This window comes from Equus przewalskii, chromosome 7, assembly GCF_037783145.1.
Source record: "Equus przewalskii isolate Varuska chromosome 7, EquPr2, whole genome shotgun sequence".
NCBI lineage: Eukaryota > Metazoa > Chordata > Mammalia > Perissodactyla > Equidae > Equus > Equus przewalskii.
Genome location: NC_091837.1, coordinates 67,742,843 through 67,760,717, shown reverse-complemented (window position 1 = coordinate 67,760,717; position 17,875 = coordinate 67,742,843). Strand labels below are relative to the sequence as shown.

The 17,875-nt window shown below is 39.1% G+C and overlaps 1 protein-coding gene across 1 annotated transcript; it reads left to right on the top strand.

The window, feature by feature from the left end:
- Positions 1-534: 534 nt before the first annotated feature.
- IER3IP1 (immediate early response 3 interacting protein 1) lies at positions 535-17,344 on the top strand. The gene is made up of 3 exons (XM_008525220.2): positions 535-816; positions 15,127-15,228; positions 16,129-17,344. Exons 1-3 carry the CDS (start codon positions 726-728, stop codon positions 16,182-16,184), a joined length of 249 nt encoding a protein of 82 aa, XP_008523442.1. The 5' UTR covers positions 535-725; the 3' UTR covers positions 16,185-17,344.
- Positions 17,345-17,875: the final 531 nt, after the last annotated feature.

Below are 17,875 nucleotides of genomic sequence, written 5' to 3'. Positions count from 1 at the left end.
GCCAAGGTGGAGGCCTAGTCAAGAAGAGGGCTCTAAGGAGCCTGGCTAGAGTTTGATCAAGAAGAGAATGTTTCTCACTGAGTAATTTTAAGACATGTTATTTTATTGTAATAAAAAAAAAATATTTGCCAAGGCCTCCGTTTCTTCCTCTGTAAGACAGGAATATTAACATCACATACAGCTCTTGTGAGCATCTAGGACCCTGCCGTCCAATAGAAATATACTGCTCTTCCGGTGTATTTTGCTCACATATCATTATCGATGTCCTTATAGCTACATTTTTAAAAAGTAGAAATAAACAGTAGAAATAAATGTTAGTAATTTCTTTTATTTACCTAATTATATTCAAACTATCCTTTCAACATGTAATCAACATTTAAAAATTATTGGAAGATTTTACGTCCTTGTGTCGTCCTTTCTTTGGAATCCAGTGTGTAGTATTTTACCCTTACAGCATCTCAGTTCGGCCCACCCACATTTCAAGTTTCCAAAAGCCACACGTGGCTACCGCTTTGGACCTCACAGGTCTGCAGCAGACAGCTAAGTAGACCAGCCTTGCGGACGTAAGCGTGGGGCGGGTCTTAGCCGGACGGGGGCGGAGCTTCTCGGAGAGCGCGTTGTGGACCTCACCGGCTCCCGTAGGAGAGCGCCGGCCGTGGCGGCGCCACGTCCCCTCCGGCGGCAGGAGAGGGATCGGTTGGGCCTCCGGGAGGCTCCGGGCGGCCATGGCGTTTACTTTGTACTCGCTGCTGCAGGCGGCCCTGCTCTGCGTCAATGCCATTGCCGTGCTGCACGAGGAGCGCTTCCTCAAGAACAGTGAGTGGGGCCGCGGGCGCGTCGAGGCGGCGGCGGCGGTGGGACCCCGGGAGCGCGGACCCCAGCCGGCCGCATGTGGGGGCACGCTGGGCCGGGACGGCCGAGCGGCCGAGGGCTCTGCTCTTGGGGCCCTGCCTTGGGGGGTTGCCGAGCCACTTTCATCTCGCCGGGTTTGAACTCAGCAGCGGGGTGAAGATTGTTCAGCGGACGCCCACTGTGCTGGACCCTGGGGTCGGGATGGGGGGATACAGAGATGAGCCAGGGACGCCCCTGCCTGCAGTCAGTTTAGTAATTTAATGCACTTCTCTGTGACCGCTTTTAATAGTCAAAAACTTGGGGCCTGCATTTTTAGTTAAAGAGGGAGGGGCGTGGCTCCTTTGGGAGCATAGGTAATTAGAAGAATGAACTGATGGAGGGCCTCAGGGGTTCCTGGGTTTTGGGGAAAAGAGAAAAGGGAAAATGTTGGGACTGTCACGACATCCAGCCGCCCACATTCCGAGAAAAGTTTGTTCGGTGCAGCTTACTGGGTGCCCACGATGTGCCAGGCTGAAATCTAAGAATACGAAGATGAAGACACTAGTTATGCCTGCCGGGACCTCACAACCGAGGGATCTCCGTGCCATCCTGCGCAGGCCGCTTCTTGCTGTATGAGGCAGAGTTAAGGCAGGATACTGCATGATGTGTATCATTTCTCAAATATGTCTTTGTGACTCACTGAAACTCAAACCCATGAATAAGATTGATTCATTTCGTTTATTCCTTCAGAAGAGATTTATTGAGCACAAATTATGTGCCAGCTTCATGTAATAGGAGCTGAGGTTACAGCGGTTACCCTGCCCTTCTAATGGAAGTTGATCTAAATAAAAACTGAACAAGTAACAATAACAAATATGCAGAATGTTGTGAAAGAGAAGTGCAGGCGGATACTAACTTGTGAATCTTTGAAAACTTCTTGGAGGAGGTGCATCTAACCTGAAATCTGATAAGTCAGTAAACGTTAACTAGGTGAAGATGAAGGATTGGCAGAAGTTGGGAGGGTGTGGAGTAAGAGCTGGTGTGAAAAGAAGGTCTTAGGCAGAGCAGTGACATGACGGCATCTGTGTTATTTGCAAGATCTTTCTGACTACCATGGGAAGAACAGATTGGAAGGGTAGAAAAGTGGATGTGGGAAGTACCATTCCAAATAGGGCAAGTAGAGATGGTGGTATAATGTCAATTGAGTGGGTATAATAACAATAACTAACACTTAACACCAGGTACCAGGATCTGTATCAAGTGCTTTACGCATATTAACGTGTAACACTCACAACGACCCAGTGAGATAGGTACCATTACAATGGGGAACCTGAAGCACAAAGGAGAGTAGGTAACTTTTCTAAGATCCCACAGCTAGAAAGTGGTGGAACTAGGCTTCATCTTAGGCAGCCTGACACAGCAGTCTGTCTTTTCATCGCTATACTATATAGAAAAGTAGAAAGGGTTGAATTGTGTCCTCCCAAAAGATATATTGAAGTCCTAACCTTTGGTACCTGTGAATGTGACCTTATTTGGTAATAGGGTCTTTGCAGATGTAATCAAGTTAAGATGAAGTCACATTGGATTAGGATAGGCCCTAGATCCAATGAGGTGTCCATATAAGGAGAGAAAGATACAGAGACACAGAGGGACAAGAAGGCCACGTGACAACAGAGACAGAGAGATTGAAGTCATGAAACTACAAGCCAAAGAATACCAAGGATTGCCAGTAACTACCAGAAGCTAGGAGGGAGGCATAAACAAGATTATCCCTCAGAGTTCCCAAAAGGAACCAACCCTGCCAGCACCTTGCTTTTGGACTTCTGGCCTCCAGAACGGTGAGAAAATAAGTTTCTGTTGTGTTAAGCAGCCCAATTGTGGTGCTTTTTTACAGCAGCCCCAGGAAACTAATACAAATCAGAAGATCTTTTAAAGGTAGGAAAGGCAGAATATACTGTTGGGACCTTGGAAATGAGGGAAAGAGGAAAAAGTCAAAGATGTCTCTTGATTTTCTGGCTTAAGCCACTGAGTGAAGGGCAGTACCTTTTCTGAATTAGAAGGCACTGGAGGAAAATTGGGCGGGGGGCGGGGGGGCGGTAAGAAGGTGAAGAGATAATGAAAGAAGTTTTGGACATGCTGAGTTTGAGATTTCTGTGAGATGTGCAAGTGGAGATGTGGACTAGTCAGTTGGACTAAAGTCTGTAGAAGAGAAGCAAGAGCCAGAGTGGAGAGTGAAAATTGAGTTTGTCAGCCACAGATGATAAATGAAGCCATGTGAAGAGATGAAATTGCTTAGGGAAGGAATAGAGTACAGAGAGTATTGGCGACTCGGACAGTCCTAGAATTTCTTCCAGTATTTAAAGTTTAGGTAGAGATCGAAGAGCAGATGGGAGAAATAGATGGAAGAGGTGACAGGAGAAATAGATGAGTGAGCAAAACAGAGAGATGGGAAAATCTAGACCCTGGGGTTTCACAGAAGCCAAGGAGTGTTTGAAGAAGGAGAAAGAGTACAACAGTGGAATATTCAGAGAAGCCAAGTAAGACAAGGACTGAAAAGTGTCCTAAGGATTCAGGATAGTAGAGGTCTTTGGTGATTTTGGAAGACCAGTTACAACAGTGGGTAAAATCCAGATTGGAATGGGTTGAGAAATGAGTGGAAAGTGATAAGATGAAGACAGCAAAATTATCCAATGTTATCACTAAGTTGGAGAAGGTGAAGAAAGGTAACTAGAAGGAGATGCAGGGATATGTTTTATGGTGGTGGTTTTGTTTTTAGATAGGAGAGGCTTAAGCATGTCTCAGCAGTGACGATGAGAACTAGCGAGGTCTCTTGGACAAGTCAGTGCCGTGAAAATAGCGGGGAGGGAGTGACCACTGAGGCAAATATACAAAATATAAGAAGGACGAAAAAAGAGTGATATAAGGGAGATTTCCTGTGCAGCAGGTGAACCTTGATTGAATTCTAGTTCGAACATATCAACTGTAAAAAACATTTTGGGAACATTTGTTGAAATGTGGATGTGGACTAGATACTAGATGCTATCAAGGAATCACTATAAATTTTGATAGTGTGATAATGGTATTATAGTTATGTAGGAAAATATCCTTATTTTTCAAAAATGCATACTGAAATATTTAGGAGTGAAATATTATAGTACCAGTAATTTACTTTTAAAGTATTCAGGCAGAAAAACGATGACATACATATAGCAAAAAATTAACAGTGATTAAATCTGAGTGACAGATATGTTTTAAAACTTTCATAATTAAATGCAAAAAAAGAAAGAATCGCTGATGGAAAGGATCTAATTATGAGAGAGAAAAAGACACAGGAGAAAACTGAGGCAATTCGTAGCTCAAGGATTCTGAGAAAGTAGAAAGGGATGGGTTCTGAGGCACAGATGGAGGAGATGACATTAAGTAGGAGGTAGGTTACTGTCTTCATTGAAAAAAGAGAAGGGATTAGCTGGAGAAGCAGGAAGTTCCTAGATTTAGTGGCAGCAAGTTTTTCTTAATTCCTAATGGCAAATGGGCCAATCACTGTGAGGTCGTGGAAAAGATTTAGGAGTGAACATGACACAGTGTGTCTGTTCTCATATATCTACAGTCTAATGGTAGAACAGATATTTAAAAATAAGTAGAGAAACAGTTCGTTGAGTCTAGGATAAATGCTTTGGAGAAAGAGAACTGGGTGAGAACCAAGGGAATCTAACTCCCAGTTGAATCAGGACAGTGTCAGTTCCTGAGGAAATACATTTAAAGCTGCATCCTGAAATAGGGATAGGAATTAGCCTATTTTAAGGTACCTTTAAGACTTCTGAGTGGAGATGTCGTGTAGGCAGTTGCTATACAGGTCTAGTGCCCAGAAGGGAGGTTCTGGGAAGGATTGACATGTGAGGACTTTTGGTATTGGCTGGTAGTTTGAAACCATTGGAATGTAGGCTGTCTCTCAGAGAGAGAAGAGGTTCAAGGATTGAGTCCTGAAATTATTCATTCCTGTCACAGTTCTTGGTTGCAAGGAGCAAAGCTGATTCTGGCTGATTAAGCCAAAAGAAATTTACTAAAAGGTTATTGGACAAGTAGAACAATGGAACAGAGTGGAGAATCCAAATACAGACCCATATTTATTTGGATGCTTAATTTATGATGAAGATAACACAGCAGAGCACCATAGAAAGGATGGCCCTTCAACCCTTCAAGGGTTAACTGGATATCGAAAAAGAAATAAATTAGTCTTAACCCTCTACTTCACACTAAACACAAAAGTCACTTGCTAGAGCGTTGTAGATCTAAATGGGAAAGGTAAAACAAAGCTGGAAGAAAACAAACTTTTTCTGAAAGGACCATATTATAAATTTGGGCTTTGTGGGCCAAGAGGCAAAATTGAAACTATTAAGTAGATATTTATATAACCATTTAAAAATGTGAAAAACCATTCGTTTTTTCTCAGCTTTATTAAGATAGAATTGACATATAGCATTGTGTAAGTTTAAGATGTACAGTGTGATGATTTGATACACATGTATTGCGAAATGCTTACCACAGTAAGGTTGATTAAGACATCTTCAGCTCATAGAGTTATCATTTTGTTGTTGCTGTTATTAGGGTGAGAACATTTAACATCTACTCTGAAGCAACTTTCAAGTATACAGTACAGTACTTTTAACTATAGAGACCATGCTAGAAATTAGATCCCTGGAACTTACTCATCTTATAGCTGAAAGTCTGTGCCTTTTGACCAGCATCTCCCCGTTTCCCCCACCACTCAACCCCTGATAACCACCATACTACTTTCTGTTTCTGTGAGTTTGCTGTTTTTAGATTCCACATATAAGTGAGTTAGTGCAGTATTTGTCTTTCTCAGTCTGACTTATTTCACTTAGCATAATGCCCTCAAGGTCCATTCATATTGTCACAAAGGGCAGGCCTTTCCTTCTTTCTTATGGCTGAATAATACTCTATTGTATGTATGTATATACACCCCACATCTTTTTCCATTCGTCTGTCACTGAACACTTAGGTTGTTTCCATGTCATGGCTATTGTGAATAATGCTACAATGAACATGGGAGTGCAAGTTTCTATTCGAGATAGTGATTTCATCTCTTTTGGATAAAACAGAAGTGGGATTGCTGGATCTTATATGATGGTTTTGAGGAATCCCCATACTGTTTTCCATAGTGGCTGCACCAATTTCCATTCCCATCAACAGTGTACAAGGGTTCCCTTTTTTCCACATCCTTGTCAACATTTATTATCTCTTGTCTTTTTGATAACAGCCATTCTAATAGGTGTGAGGTGATATCTCATTGTGGTTTTGATTTGCATTTCTCTGATGATTAGTGATGTTGAGCACCTTTTCACGTTGAGCACCTTTTCATGTACTTATTGGCCATTTTTATATCTTCATTGGAAAAATATCTATTCAAGTCCTCTACCCATTTTTAATTGGGTTGTTTGGAAATATGATTGTTAATGGAGAACACTTCCAGAATGGTGGTGTGGGGACCTCCATGGATCCTCTTTCCAATGAAACTATAGCTAGTGAAAATTATTTAAAAAGCAAACATTTAAAGTCTCTGGGGGGGCCGGCCCTGTGGCCACGTGGTTAAGTTTGCACACTCCGCTTCGGAGGCCCAGGGTTTCGCCAGTTCAGATCCTGGGCGCAGACATGGCACCACTCATCAGGCCATGCTGAGGCGGTGTCCCACATGCCACAACTAGAAGTACCCACAACTAAAATATACAACATGTACTGGGGGGATTTGGGGAGGAAAAGCAATAAAAAACAGTTTTAAAAACTTAGAAAAAAAAATAAAGACTCTGGGGATTGTCATGAGAGCATACAGCAAATGGAGAAACTTTTTTTTCAAGAAAATCTATTAAATCTCAGTAAGAACAGTGAGAATCTCTGATTGGAGACACAACCTGCTCTCCCCCCTCCAAAAAAAAGGAAAAAGAAGGAAATGATCAAGATTACACTGAAAATTAATGAAGTACAAAGTAGAAAAACAATAGAAAGAATCAACAAAACCAAAAGCTGGTTCCTTGAAAAGATCAACAAAATTGGCAAACCTTTAGCTAGACCAAGAAAAAAGGAAAGAAGACTCAAATTACTAAAATCCAGAATGAAAGAAGGGAGATGACACTAGTGACCTTAGAGAAGTGAAGAGGATTGTAAGGGAATACTATGGACAACTGTATGCCAGCAGATTACATAACTTACATGAAAGGGACAAATTCCTAGAAAGATACGAACTGTTGAACTGATTTAAGAAATAAGAAATCTGATTAGACCTATAACATGTAAAGAGATTGAGTTAGTAATTTAAAGACTTGTAACAAAGAAAAGCCCAGGCTTCAATGCTGGATTCTACGAAACACTTAAAGAAGACTTAATTCCAGTTCTTCACAAACTCTTCCAAAAAAATAGGAAGAAGTACTTCCTAATTCATGCATTAACCTGGTATGCAAACCAGACAGAGACATCACAAGAAAAGAAACTACAGACCAATCTCTCTTTCTCTTTTTTTTTTTTTAAAGGTTGGCACCTGAGCTGACAAGTGTTGTCAGTCTTTTTTTTTTCTTCCCAAGGCCCCCCAGTACATAATTGTATATTCTAGTTATGAGTGCCCCTGGCTGTGCTATGTGGGACCCCACCTCAGTATGGCCTGATGAGTGGTGCCATGTCCATGCCAAGGATCCAAACCGGCGAAACCCTGGGCCACCGAAGTGGAGCATGGAAACTTAACCACTCAGCCACAGGGCCGGCCCCCTAATATCTCTTATGAATATAGACACAAAAATTCTTAACAAAAATACTAGCAAACTAAACCAAATGGAATTTACCCTGGGAATGCAGGGCTGGTTTAACATTTGATTAATTTAATTCATCATACTAATAAAATAAACAAAAATCACATCATCATAATAGATGCAAAAAAGAATCTGACAAAATCCAACGTTCTTTCATGGTAAAAACATGATAAAAAAAAACTAGAAATAGGGGGCTGGCCCCGTGGCCGAGTGGTTAAGTTCGCGCGCTCCGCTGCAGGCGGCCCAGTGTTTCGTTGGTTCGAATCCTGGGCGCGGACATGGCACTGCTCATCAGACCACGCTGAGGCAGCGTCCCACATGCCACAACTAGAAGAACCCACAACGAAGAATACACAACTATGTACCGGAGGGCTTTGGGGAGAAAAAGAAAAAAATAAAATCTTTGGAAAAAAAAAAAAAAAAACTAGAAATAGGAGGGAATTTCCTCAGTCTGATAAAGAACACTCTCCCCTGCCCCCAACATACTTAATGGTGAAAGGTTGCTTTCCCTAATTAGGAGTAAAAAAAAGATGTCTTCTCTTGGCACTTCTGTTTAACATTGTACTGGAGATTCTAGCCAGGGCAATTAGATGAGAAAAAGGAAGTAGAAGACATCTAGCTTGTGAATTTGAAAAAGTAAAACTATCTCTTGTTTGCAGATGACATAATCTTGTATATAGAAAATCCCAGGGAGTCACTAAAAAACTATTAGAACTAATAAATGAGTTTAGTTTGGTTGCAAGATACAAGATCAGTAACAAAAATCAATTGTTTTTGTGACATGAACAATCAAAAATGAAATTAAGGAAACAGTCTCAACAATATCAAAAAGAATAAAATACTTAGGAATAAACTTGACAGAAGACATGCAAGTCTCATACTATAAAAACTACAAGGCATTGTTGAATGAAATTGAAGAATAGAGATATTTTTAAAAATAAAGAAAATAATGACATCCCATGTTCATGGATCAGAAGACTTAATATTGTTGAGATGACAATACTTAACAGTATTAGTGATTTACAGACGTAATGCACTGTCTATCAAAATCCCACTTGGCTTTTCTGCAGAAACTGACAAGTCGATCCTAAAGGAAATGCAGGGGACCCAGAATAGCCAGAACAATCTTCAAAGAGAATACAGTGCCCAGACCTTACTTCAGACCTGCGTTCCAGTTTCCTAGAAGTGAAGATCAGTGGTGTGTCCTTGCCGGAATTTCTGCAAGTGATTGAGATTTGTGCTCCTAAATGAAAACTCCCACAAACTATTGGAATGGCCCAGAAATGTTAGTACTTTGCCCTCCAGAACTTTGTCTTCCACATTTCCTCTTCCTGTCCTATCACAGAAATATTTTATCTGAGCATGTGTTTTGAATATGGTCCCAGAACTAAGAGAAAACACCACATTGGCTTGTCTAGGTGGTAAGATGTTGTTTTAAAATATCTAAATATGTTTTTTAAAAGAATTTTGAAATGTTTTAAGTATTTGTTAAATATTGTTTATGTAGGCTCTTAACTCTTCTTGCCTAGATTTTATAGTAACCTCCTCACTGGTTACCCTGCCTCCAGATTTGCTTCTCTTTTCTTCTCCCTTCCATGAGAAGCTGAGCGTGTTCCTTCGTGGTTTGAAATTCTTGAGTTCTTCACTCTCCATAGCCTTCAATATAAAATTCAAACTTCCTCGTGTAACTTATAAGCCTACCATAATGTGTCCTGTACCCCACCCCCATCCTTCCCCTTCTTTTATGCTTCCCCAACGTTTACCATGTGTGCCATTCTTACGCTGATGCTCTTTTTCACTGCTGACCCTTTACTCACTCTTCTCTGCCCGCAATGACCTTGACTTACCTCCTTTCTTTGGCTGGCTAACTCCTCAGCCTATCCTTTAAGGTGTACCTCTGGCATTTGCCTCTCTCAGAAATCATCTCTGACCCATTTCATGGGTCATAGCATCACTGCACTTTCTTTTCTGTCTCTCCAGTAAGTAGACAGGTGACAAGAATCCTCTTATCTTTATAATTCCATCAATGAATGTTTTCTAAATAACTGAATAATGTTACACTATCATTTCTTGCAATTCCTGATTTGAAAGCTACATATTTATACAAATAGTTTAGCCAGTGTTTTGAATATAGAGCAGGGAATGTGTTGTTTCTTCTAATGTTCCACAATGATACTAATTTCCGTTTTGTACAAGAGAAAAACAACCCAGTGGATTTTAATACCTGCCAAAATTGCTCTTACAAGTTTTGTTTGTGGTGCCCAGTATCAATTTGACAAGTATTTATGATGTCTAGTACTAGTTATGAGTGGTGCAAAAGAAACATTTCACACGTGAAACAGTGTGTTAGTCAGCTTAGGCTGCCATAACAAAATATCACAGCCTGGGCGGCTTAAACAACAGAAATTTATTTTCTCATGGTTCTGGAGGCTAGAAGTCTAAGATGAGGCTGCCAGCGTGGTCTCAGTTCTGGTGAGGACTCTATTCCTGGCTTATGGATGGCTGCCTTCTCACTGTATCCCCACATGGCCGGGCGGAGGGACAGGAGGAGGGAGGGAGGGAGGGAATCAAGATCTATCTTTTCCCTTTTTTGTAAGGCGACAGTTCTGTCAGATCAGGACCCTACCCTTATGATCGCATGTAACCTTAATTACCACCTACACACCCTATCTCCAGGTACAGTCTCCTTAGGAGTTAGGGCTTCAACGTATGAGTCTGAGAGGAACACAATTCAGTCCATAGCAAACAGGTAAAATAATACAAGCTATTATTTGATTCAAGGTTTAAATGACTGCTCCAGACCAATTTAATATTGGAGTTTAGAATAGTGAGAGCTGTGTGAGCCTAAGTAATAGAGGGAGAAGTCCTGAAAGGGGTGAATCTTAAACAGTTAATCAGGTTTGCATAAATATGTAGAGAGAAATGAGCAAGGCATTCCAGAGGCCTGGTATTGTAGATATAGTATGAGCATGGCAGTTTATAGAATGTTGAGGAAAACACATGGACATGTAAGTTTCTCTTTAAATATTTACTCCTAAAAAGCATTTGTTGAATTTCATCAGGGATTAAATGGAAATTATTGTGTTGGACTGAGAATTATATTGAACCAAGAGAGATTAGTCTAAGTATACTAGATCGTTTATATCAGCATTGATATTTTTGATCAAGGTAGTTTTTAAAAATTTACATTAGCAGTGTTCTTTGTGTAGTTTATTAGGTACTTTCACATTTATGATAGCATTCAGTTCACTTGCAAAGTTGGAGACGTTGACAAAGTAAACTACATTCACTCTCTTTTATGGATGGAGAAACTAATCTCAGAGAGGCTGAGATTAGCCCATGGTCAGCCAACCCTCAAAACTGTAGCTAATACTTTTTCTTGAAAATGTTATCTAGCTGAAGGTTGCGACTGAACCTGGATGCATTGCCATTTTGTGTGATTTTTTTGAAGTCTGGACAGCAGAAGAATATGTTTGGTGTTTGCAATTACTAACTTTTTAAGTTCATTCCTGAAATTATGGCAGCAACTACTACTTGCTGGTTTATCATTTGTTGTCTGCTAGGCCCTCTAGCTATGAAGTGACAAGAAAGCTGCAGAATTAAATCTTTCTCCTTAAAAAAGAGCAAAGCTCTTTAAAGCTTTGGCCAGCTTCCTTAGAAAAACAACTGAGACTCCCTAAGTAGCAGCTGGAGGGAAAACTATTTGTTATAGTAAAGATAATCCCTGGCACCTCGTCTTTTACTCTTGCTTTTGTGTTTGTCCATGGAATAGACAAATGATTTACTCTCGCTATGCAAAATTCAGTTTTCTTTTTCATCCTAGTAGCATATGAATAGAAGCCAGGCTAAAATTAACTGAGAACTTACTATTTTTTTAAATTATTTCAATGCTGATGCTTAAATTATGATACTCCCATTATTTTAGAGTTTTATCCTGTCTCATTGGTTTGTGTCAGTTTAATGTTGGAAAATATGTTTTTTCAGGGAGTCACTCCTCTCATTATGTAAAAACATATTTAAACATCTTTTTGGAACAAGTATAAAAGAAGACTCTTGGAAATTATGGTTTTTAATAAAAATTGAGTACTTGATCTGTAAAGTACTTAAAACAAGTTCTTTTTACTATCTAAGAGATTTTGGCTGTGGGTGGAAAGGACTGATGATTTTGGCAATGATAAATTTCAAAAAACCAAGTATAGAAAATAAAACCAACAATACCATTTAAAGGTTGTTTTAAAGCATAATTTTAAATATTCAGAATGACTCATGGATGAAGTCCCTCCACTTACAGAACTCATTCCTGTCCTGAGGATGTTCATTCTCTGAAGAGAAAGGCCTAATTGCAGAGGGGTATCTCCAAGAGACGAGCATCTTTACAGGCTTGCTTTTTAAATGTCTTTTTTCTTTTTATGAAAGCAATGTACATATTTGTGGTTTTCAAAGTCAAACAGTTCTTCAGTTGAATAAAGAGAGATAGAAGCCTGCTATCCCATTTCTCCTCAACCTGAGCCTGTTCCTGAAAAGCATTGTTTTCAACTCTTCCAAGCTGTGAGTCATTGACTTTCTACTGTAGAAGGGTTTAGCACAATTTTGCCATGAGCAGCACACTCATGGTTGTGTAAGCACCAGTACACACTTACTTCCCCTCCCCCATCTCTGCCTTCTCCAGTTATTGGTAATGTCAGTATTCCATATTTACATTATTATGACTGTGAATATTGCTTTCAGCTGAACAAGAAAAAAATAGTGACTTATTTTTCATTCCAGCTGATTTGTGTCTTGGGTATAGAATTCTAGATTGAGAACTAATTTTTATTCAGAGTTTTAAAGACATTGTTCCATTTCATTTTCTCATTTCCAGTGTTGCTGTTAAGAAATCTAATGCCATTCTGTTTCCTGATTCTTTGTGGGTAACCTAACTTGTCTCTCTGAAAGCCTTTAGGATATTCTATTTATCCTTAGGGGTCTGAAATGTTAGGATAATGTGGCAACTTATGGGTCTCTTTCCGTTCTTTGGGCTGTGCTCTGATTGGGCCCTTTTGGCCTAAATGCTCATGTTCCTCAGTTCTGGGATATCTCTTAATATTTATTTAATAGTTTCTTCCTATTTTTTTCTTCTCTCTTTCTGGAACTTCAGTTACTTTGACAGATTGATACTGTTGTTTTTTCTTTAATTTTGCCTTTCTAGATTTCCTCAATCTGTCAACAATTTCTTTTGAACTTTTTATGGTAATATAGCAAGAACAAGAGCTTCTTGATTCCTGAATGTTCTCTTTTTTTTTGTGGCATCCTGTTCTTGTTTCATAGCTACAGTGGCTTTGCTCCTTCTAAGGATGTTCATTTTTTTAAATGTCATCTTCTACTTCTACTTGTGCAAAGTCTCCTTTTCTGATTTTTGCTGTATCTTTCCATGTTAAGAGTCATTCTTTCTTGACTGTCAGTTCATTTTTAATTATAGGCACTGAGAGGCCCATTGGAAGCTCTCTGTATGTGGTTGGGGCTTGTTTACTGGTGGGCCTCACTGTAAAGTGATTAAGCTGTTTTGTTGAGACCCCCCCAAATGTCTAGATCTGAAGTCTCTTCCTGGGCAGCTGGCCAATTTCCAGAATAATTTTCTAACTTCTGTCTGCAGAATGTAAGTGTTATATGTCCAGACTTACATGAGAGACAACAAGGGAAATGGGCAGGAGTCTTATACTTTGGTATGCAGACTTTCATTCAGTCCCCTCCCTGGATATCCCCAGGTCCACAGCTTCTGAGTCCGTCTCTGCTGAGAGTAAACCTCCTGTCCTCCGATGGGGTAAGAGAGGGATAATCTTCCCATCAGTTCAGTCTAGGAAGGAGGTGGGAGGAGGGGGAGCAGCACTAACTGCTCTTATATAGACTTAGTTCATCCTCCTGTTTTCCATCCCTCTCACCCACACTGGCTGTTTGAGGCTTCTCTCACTTTTCCCGGGTTCTCAGCACAATTCACCTTAGTTTTTTATTGTGTGTTTCCTGAAAGTTTGGGTTTCAGCTTTCTCTGCTAAGTCAGTTACTCTTCCATTTATTTTTTATTGTCCAAATTTTGATCGATTTCTCTTTCCTGGAGACTTCTCTCTTGTGAACTTATTCTTTTATTGTCATTTTTAGTAGAGTTTCAGGAGAAAGCTAAGATAAAAGTGTATATCCATTGATGGGGTTCAGGACATGCTACCCCTGGCTGGGTCTGAAAATTAAACTGACAAAGATTAATAGGAGAAATATTAAGGGAGAAAACTCAAGGGGTTGAGACAGTGAGATTTTAGAGCCATGTATTGAAGAGTCTCACAGGAAGTAGTAGAGGCTGTGGTAGTAATCACTGTGATGGTGGTGGTTATACCATGGGCGCTCAAAAAAGAGTGACACCCCGTGGACTGGGAATGCTGTAAGCACAATGTGAGCTAGGTCTTGAAGGGTGGCTGGGAGCCAAAATACATCAGCTCTGTTGTGAAACTGAATTTTAAATTAGTTTTATACCACAACACATCTCAGCGCTGATGTGACAAAGCAAGCAAACTTTAATTCAACCAAATAAAAGTTGAGTAGGCAAAGTGAGGTCTTGTTTCCTGATACTTGGTTCTTTCATTTGTAAAATAAAGACTTGCTCTCTGTCTTCAAGTTTAAGGGTTAGCATGGCAGGAATTAATTAAGCCCTGTAGTCATATGAAATAAAAAAAAATTCATAGTCATGTGAGATATGAAAAGTGGACCTGAAATGAGGACAAAAGAAGGACACATTGCAAAAATGAGGACATATAAGTCTCCAGAAGAATGTGTAAGGCAATAAAAAAGAACTAGCAGATAAAGGTTAAGAAATAATGCTTTACAATATCAGGAAAATGACATAGAAGAAAGTAAAAGACTCATTTACAGAAAATAAGTGGGATAGTGGGCTAAATTCCTCACCTCAGAATTGAGAAATGAGGAGGAACGATCAGGTTAAAAAAAACATACGCCCCTGCTGGCAGGGTGGAGCATGCTGTGAAGGCCTAACCAAGCTGTGACCAGGTTTATGTTAAAATTTCCCCAAGTAATGTAGATAGTGAATCCCAGCTACAACATTTTTATACCAATAATTACGTTGGGTTATATAAAATTCTGAATTGAGCTAATTAATTATTCAACTTGATAGTATGCTTTGGTTTTCACTTCTGACCTGAAAGTGTTTTGTGTGTTCATTTATAAACAGGGAAAGAAACCAATCAGGGTGTCGCAACAGTCATCTTTACTGAATTAAATGCCATGGAATAATTTACTAGATTGTGATTTATTTTATAAAATCAAAGTAGAAATGGAATGAGTTTTTGCTGCTTATCAAAAGTAAAAATTATACTCTAAAGATAAGTCATATGACTATGTTTTTAACAAAGGCTCAACATAATTTTTCAGAAGATGGCTAATGAGGGAGCAAGGTGAGTGCATCATAAATTTTAACACAGGTAATCATCTTTATTTGCAGTTGGCTGGGGAACAGACCAGGGAATTGGTGGATTTGGAGAGGAGCCAGGAATTAAATCTCAGCTAACGAACCTTATCCGATCTGTAAGAACCGTGATGAGAGGTAAGAAGAAAAACGAGTGGAACACTCTTAAGTTTTAATTTTGTGGTTTGATTTAAGTAGCAAAATTTCTGAGTGTGAATACTATCACATTCCATTTTTGTAGTGGGATTTTTTTTCTCTTTAACCTGGCTTTACTGCTTAATAGTTATTGGTTTCTGTCTTAGTTTGCCTCTTCTTTCTGTCTAAGCTAGTCAATGCAAATAGGATGCTCAGTGCTATAGTCTGTGTGTTACCTCTCAGAGTTAAAAGACTGATGTTTTTGCCTCTGGAAACTCTCTTGCTTCCAAGTAGTAAAGTCATCTAGAGTCTTGTAAGGCTTTCAGAAGAAAAATAAAGCTCCCCTGTTTGCTCTTTTGTTAGAAAATATTAGAGCAACTCAAGAAAGAAGAGTTTAAAACCTTTTATTTAAAACCGTGAAAATTAGGATCTCTCTCTCTCTCTCTGTCTCCCTCTTTCTTTGTTAGCTGCTTTAATCACAACTCACAACTTTGGATAGAATGATAAATAAGTTCATTCTAAACTTCATGATGAAGCTACGGAATCTTCTTTGCACTTTATTTCTAATGTGGAGTGTCTCCGGCAGTAGAATGTGGGTCTACTTCTGCCTGGGTCCAGTGTGCTTCTCTGTTCCCAGGGCTGCCCCAGCACTATCCACAGATGTTTGCGTACGGATCTAGTTGTGCGAATGTGACCCTCATCCCCAGTCACACAAGCCCTCTTTAGAAGAAGTTTTGGATTTTATGATCCAGTGCATGTTTGAATGTTGCTCTGTTACAAGTATTTGCAACATGATTATGATGACATATTGTTAGGTATTTTCATCTATCCTGAATGCTAGTAACTATGACTTACTTTTTTTCTATTTTCTTTACAGTAACAAACTGTTTGTTTTCCTTGCAGTGCCGTTGATAATAGTAAACTCAGTTGCAATTGTTTTGCTTTTACTGTTTGGATGAAGATCAGTGGAGGAAATGGAGACTCAGAAGAAGAGCTGCCAGCAGAAGTTATTACTTCAGTCTTTATTGGAACATACATATCTTAGCTGGCTGTCCTTGGACTTGACAAAAATGTAATCCTGACAATAAAACCAGAGTCCCTATTTATCTGATTTTTTTAAATGTTGCACTTATAGTTTCATTACAAAAAGATCAGATCATCAGAGGCAGTAACTATCCAGGACTGGAATTACATTTGATTGCTGACTGTTAATAAAAGTTCATGCTATGCTAATAATTGTTAAAAGTGTACCGGACTGTCACTTCTATGTCTTTAGCGATTTTTCTCTCTCACTTCTCAGGGATGAATTTTTTTTCAGTTTTGAAGTTCCTTATGAGTTAGCTATGATATGAGAGTGATTATCCTCCTAGATACAATTTAAAGAATTTTTAAAGAGTAATTACTACATATAAAATGATAACTAGGTAATTTGGATAATTTTATTTTGAACTGTTTGATTAAATACTTTGTCTATATATTGTCTCGGCTATGAAAAATTCAAATTTATAGTAACTATTGAGAAGCATTACTCTCTGATCTCAGGGAGAATTCTAATTTTGTAAGTCAGATAGTAACATGATGATTGTGTTTTTGTTTTAAGTTCTTTTCATGCATTTCTTATTTTATTAATTGGCCTGAATGATGAGACCAGATCAGTATTTATGTATTTTCATTGGTAGAAAAATCTATGTAGAAAAGTCTATGCCCTTTTTACAATGATGACTTATTTTTTTAAATCACCATAAATATTAGCCTGCAAGAGCAATCCGAAACAATCACAATTAAAACCATGCTACATAAGAAGCCTTTATTGTGAAGCATTTCCCTCTCCCAAAATTACCACGTTTCCATCTCTGAGGAGCACATGAAGGGGTATGATTCTTATTTCCTCATTCTCTCTGTCAATAGAGCATTCATGCTGGATCAGTTGTTTTTGTTTTGTTTGTATGTCTCAGACCATCCCATATTTGCTCATCCCATAATACAATTTTATGCAGAGAGATTAAAACTATGTAAATGGTTTTTCTGAAAATTATCAGTTATAACACTTTAAAGGGTGTGGAATGGCATCTTTGTTTATAGGAGAACATTTCTAAATAAAGTTAAATTTCCAAGTCAAGCACTTGTTTTTGTACCTTAGTATATACCTGTCAGTCTTAAATGAATTAATCTCATTTTGTGTGTAACACTTCTTATATATGTTCTTTGCTGTACAATCAATGAGCATAGATTTAATGAAAGTAAACATTCACAATCCATTTTCTTTCTTCAGTGAATTAACCGAGTTGCTGACATACATCAGGAAGACTCATGAGGGCCAGCCCTGGTGGCCTAGTGATTAAGTTTGGCATGCTCTGCTTCAGTGGCCTGGGTTCAGATCCTGGCTGTGGGTCTACACCATTTGTCTGTCAGTGGCCATGCTGTGGTGCATCTCACATACAAAAAGAAGAAGATTGGCAACAGATGTTAGGTGAGGGTGGATCTTCCTCAGCAAAAAAAAAAAAAAAAACAAACATGAGCAGCTTTATTCTGGGACTTAAGTTACTTCTAAAATTTTGAGGCAGGTATTGAATGCCTATGGGCCGTGCCTGAGCTAGAGATGGATGATCTCTGGGCTATGGCTTTGCAACTGAACCAAAGAAATGTACTG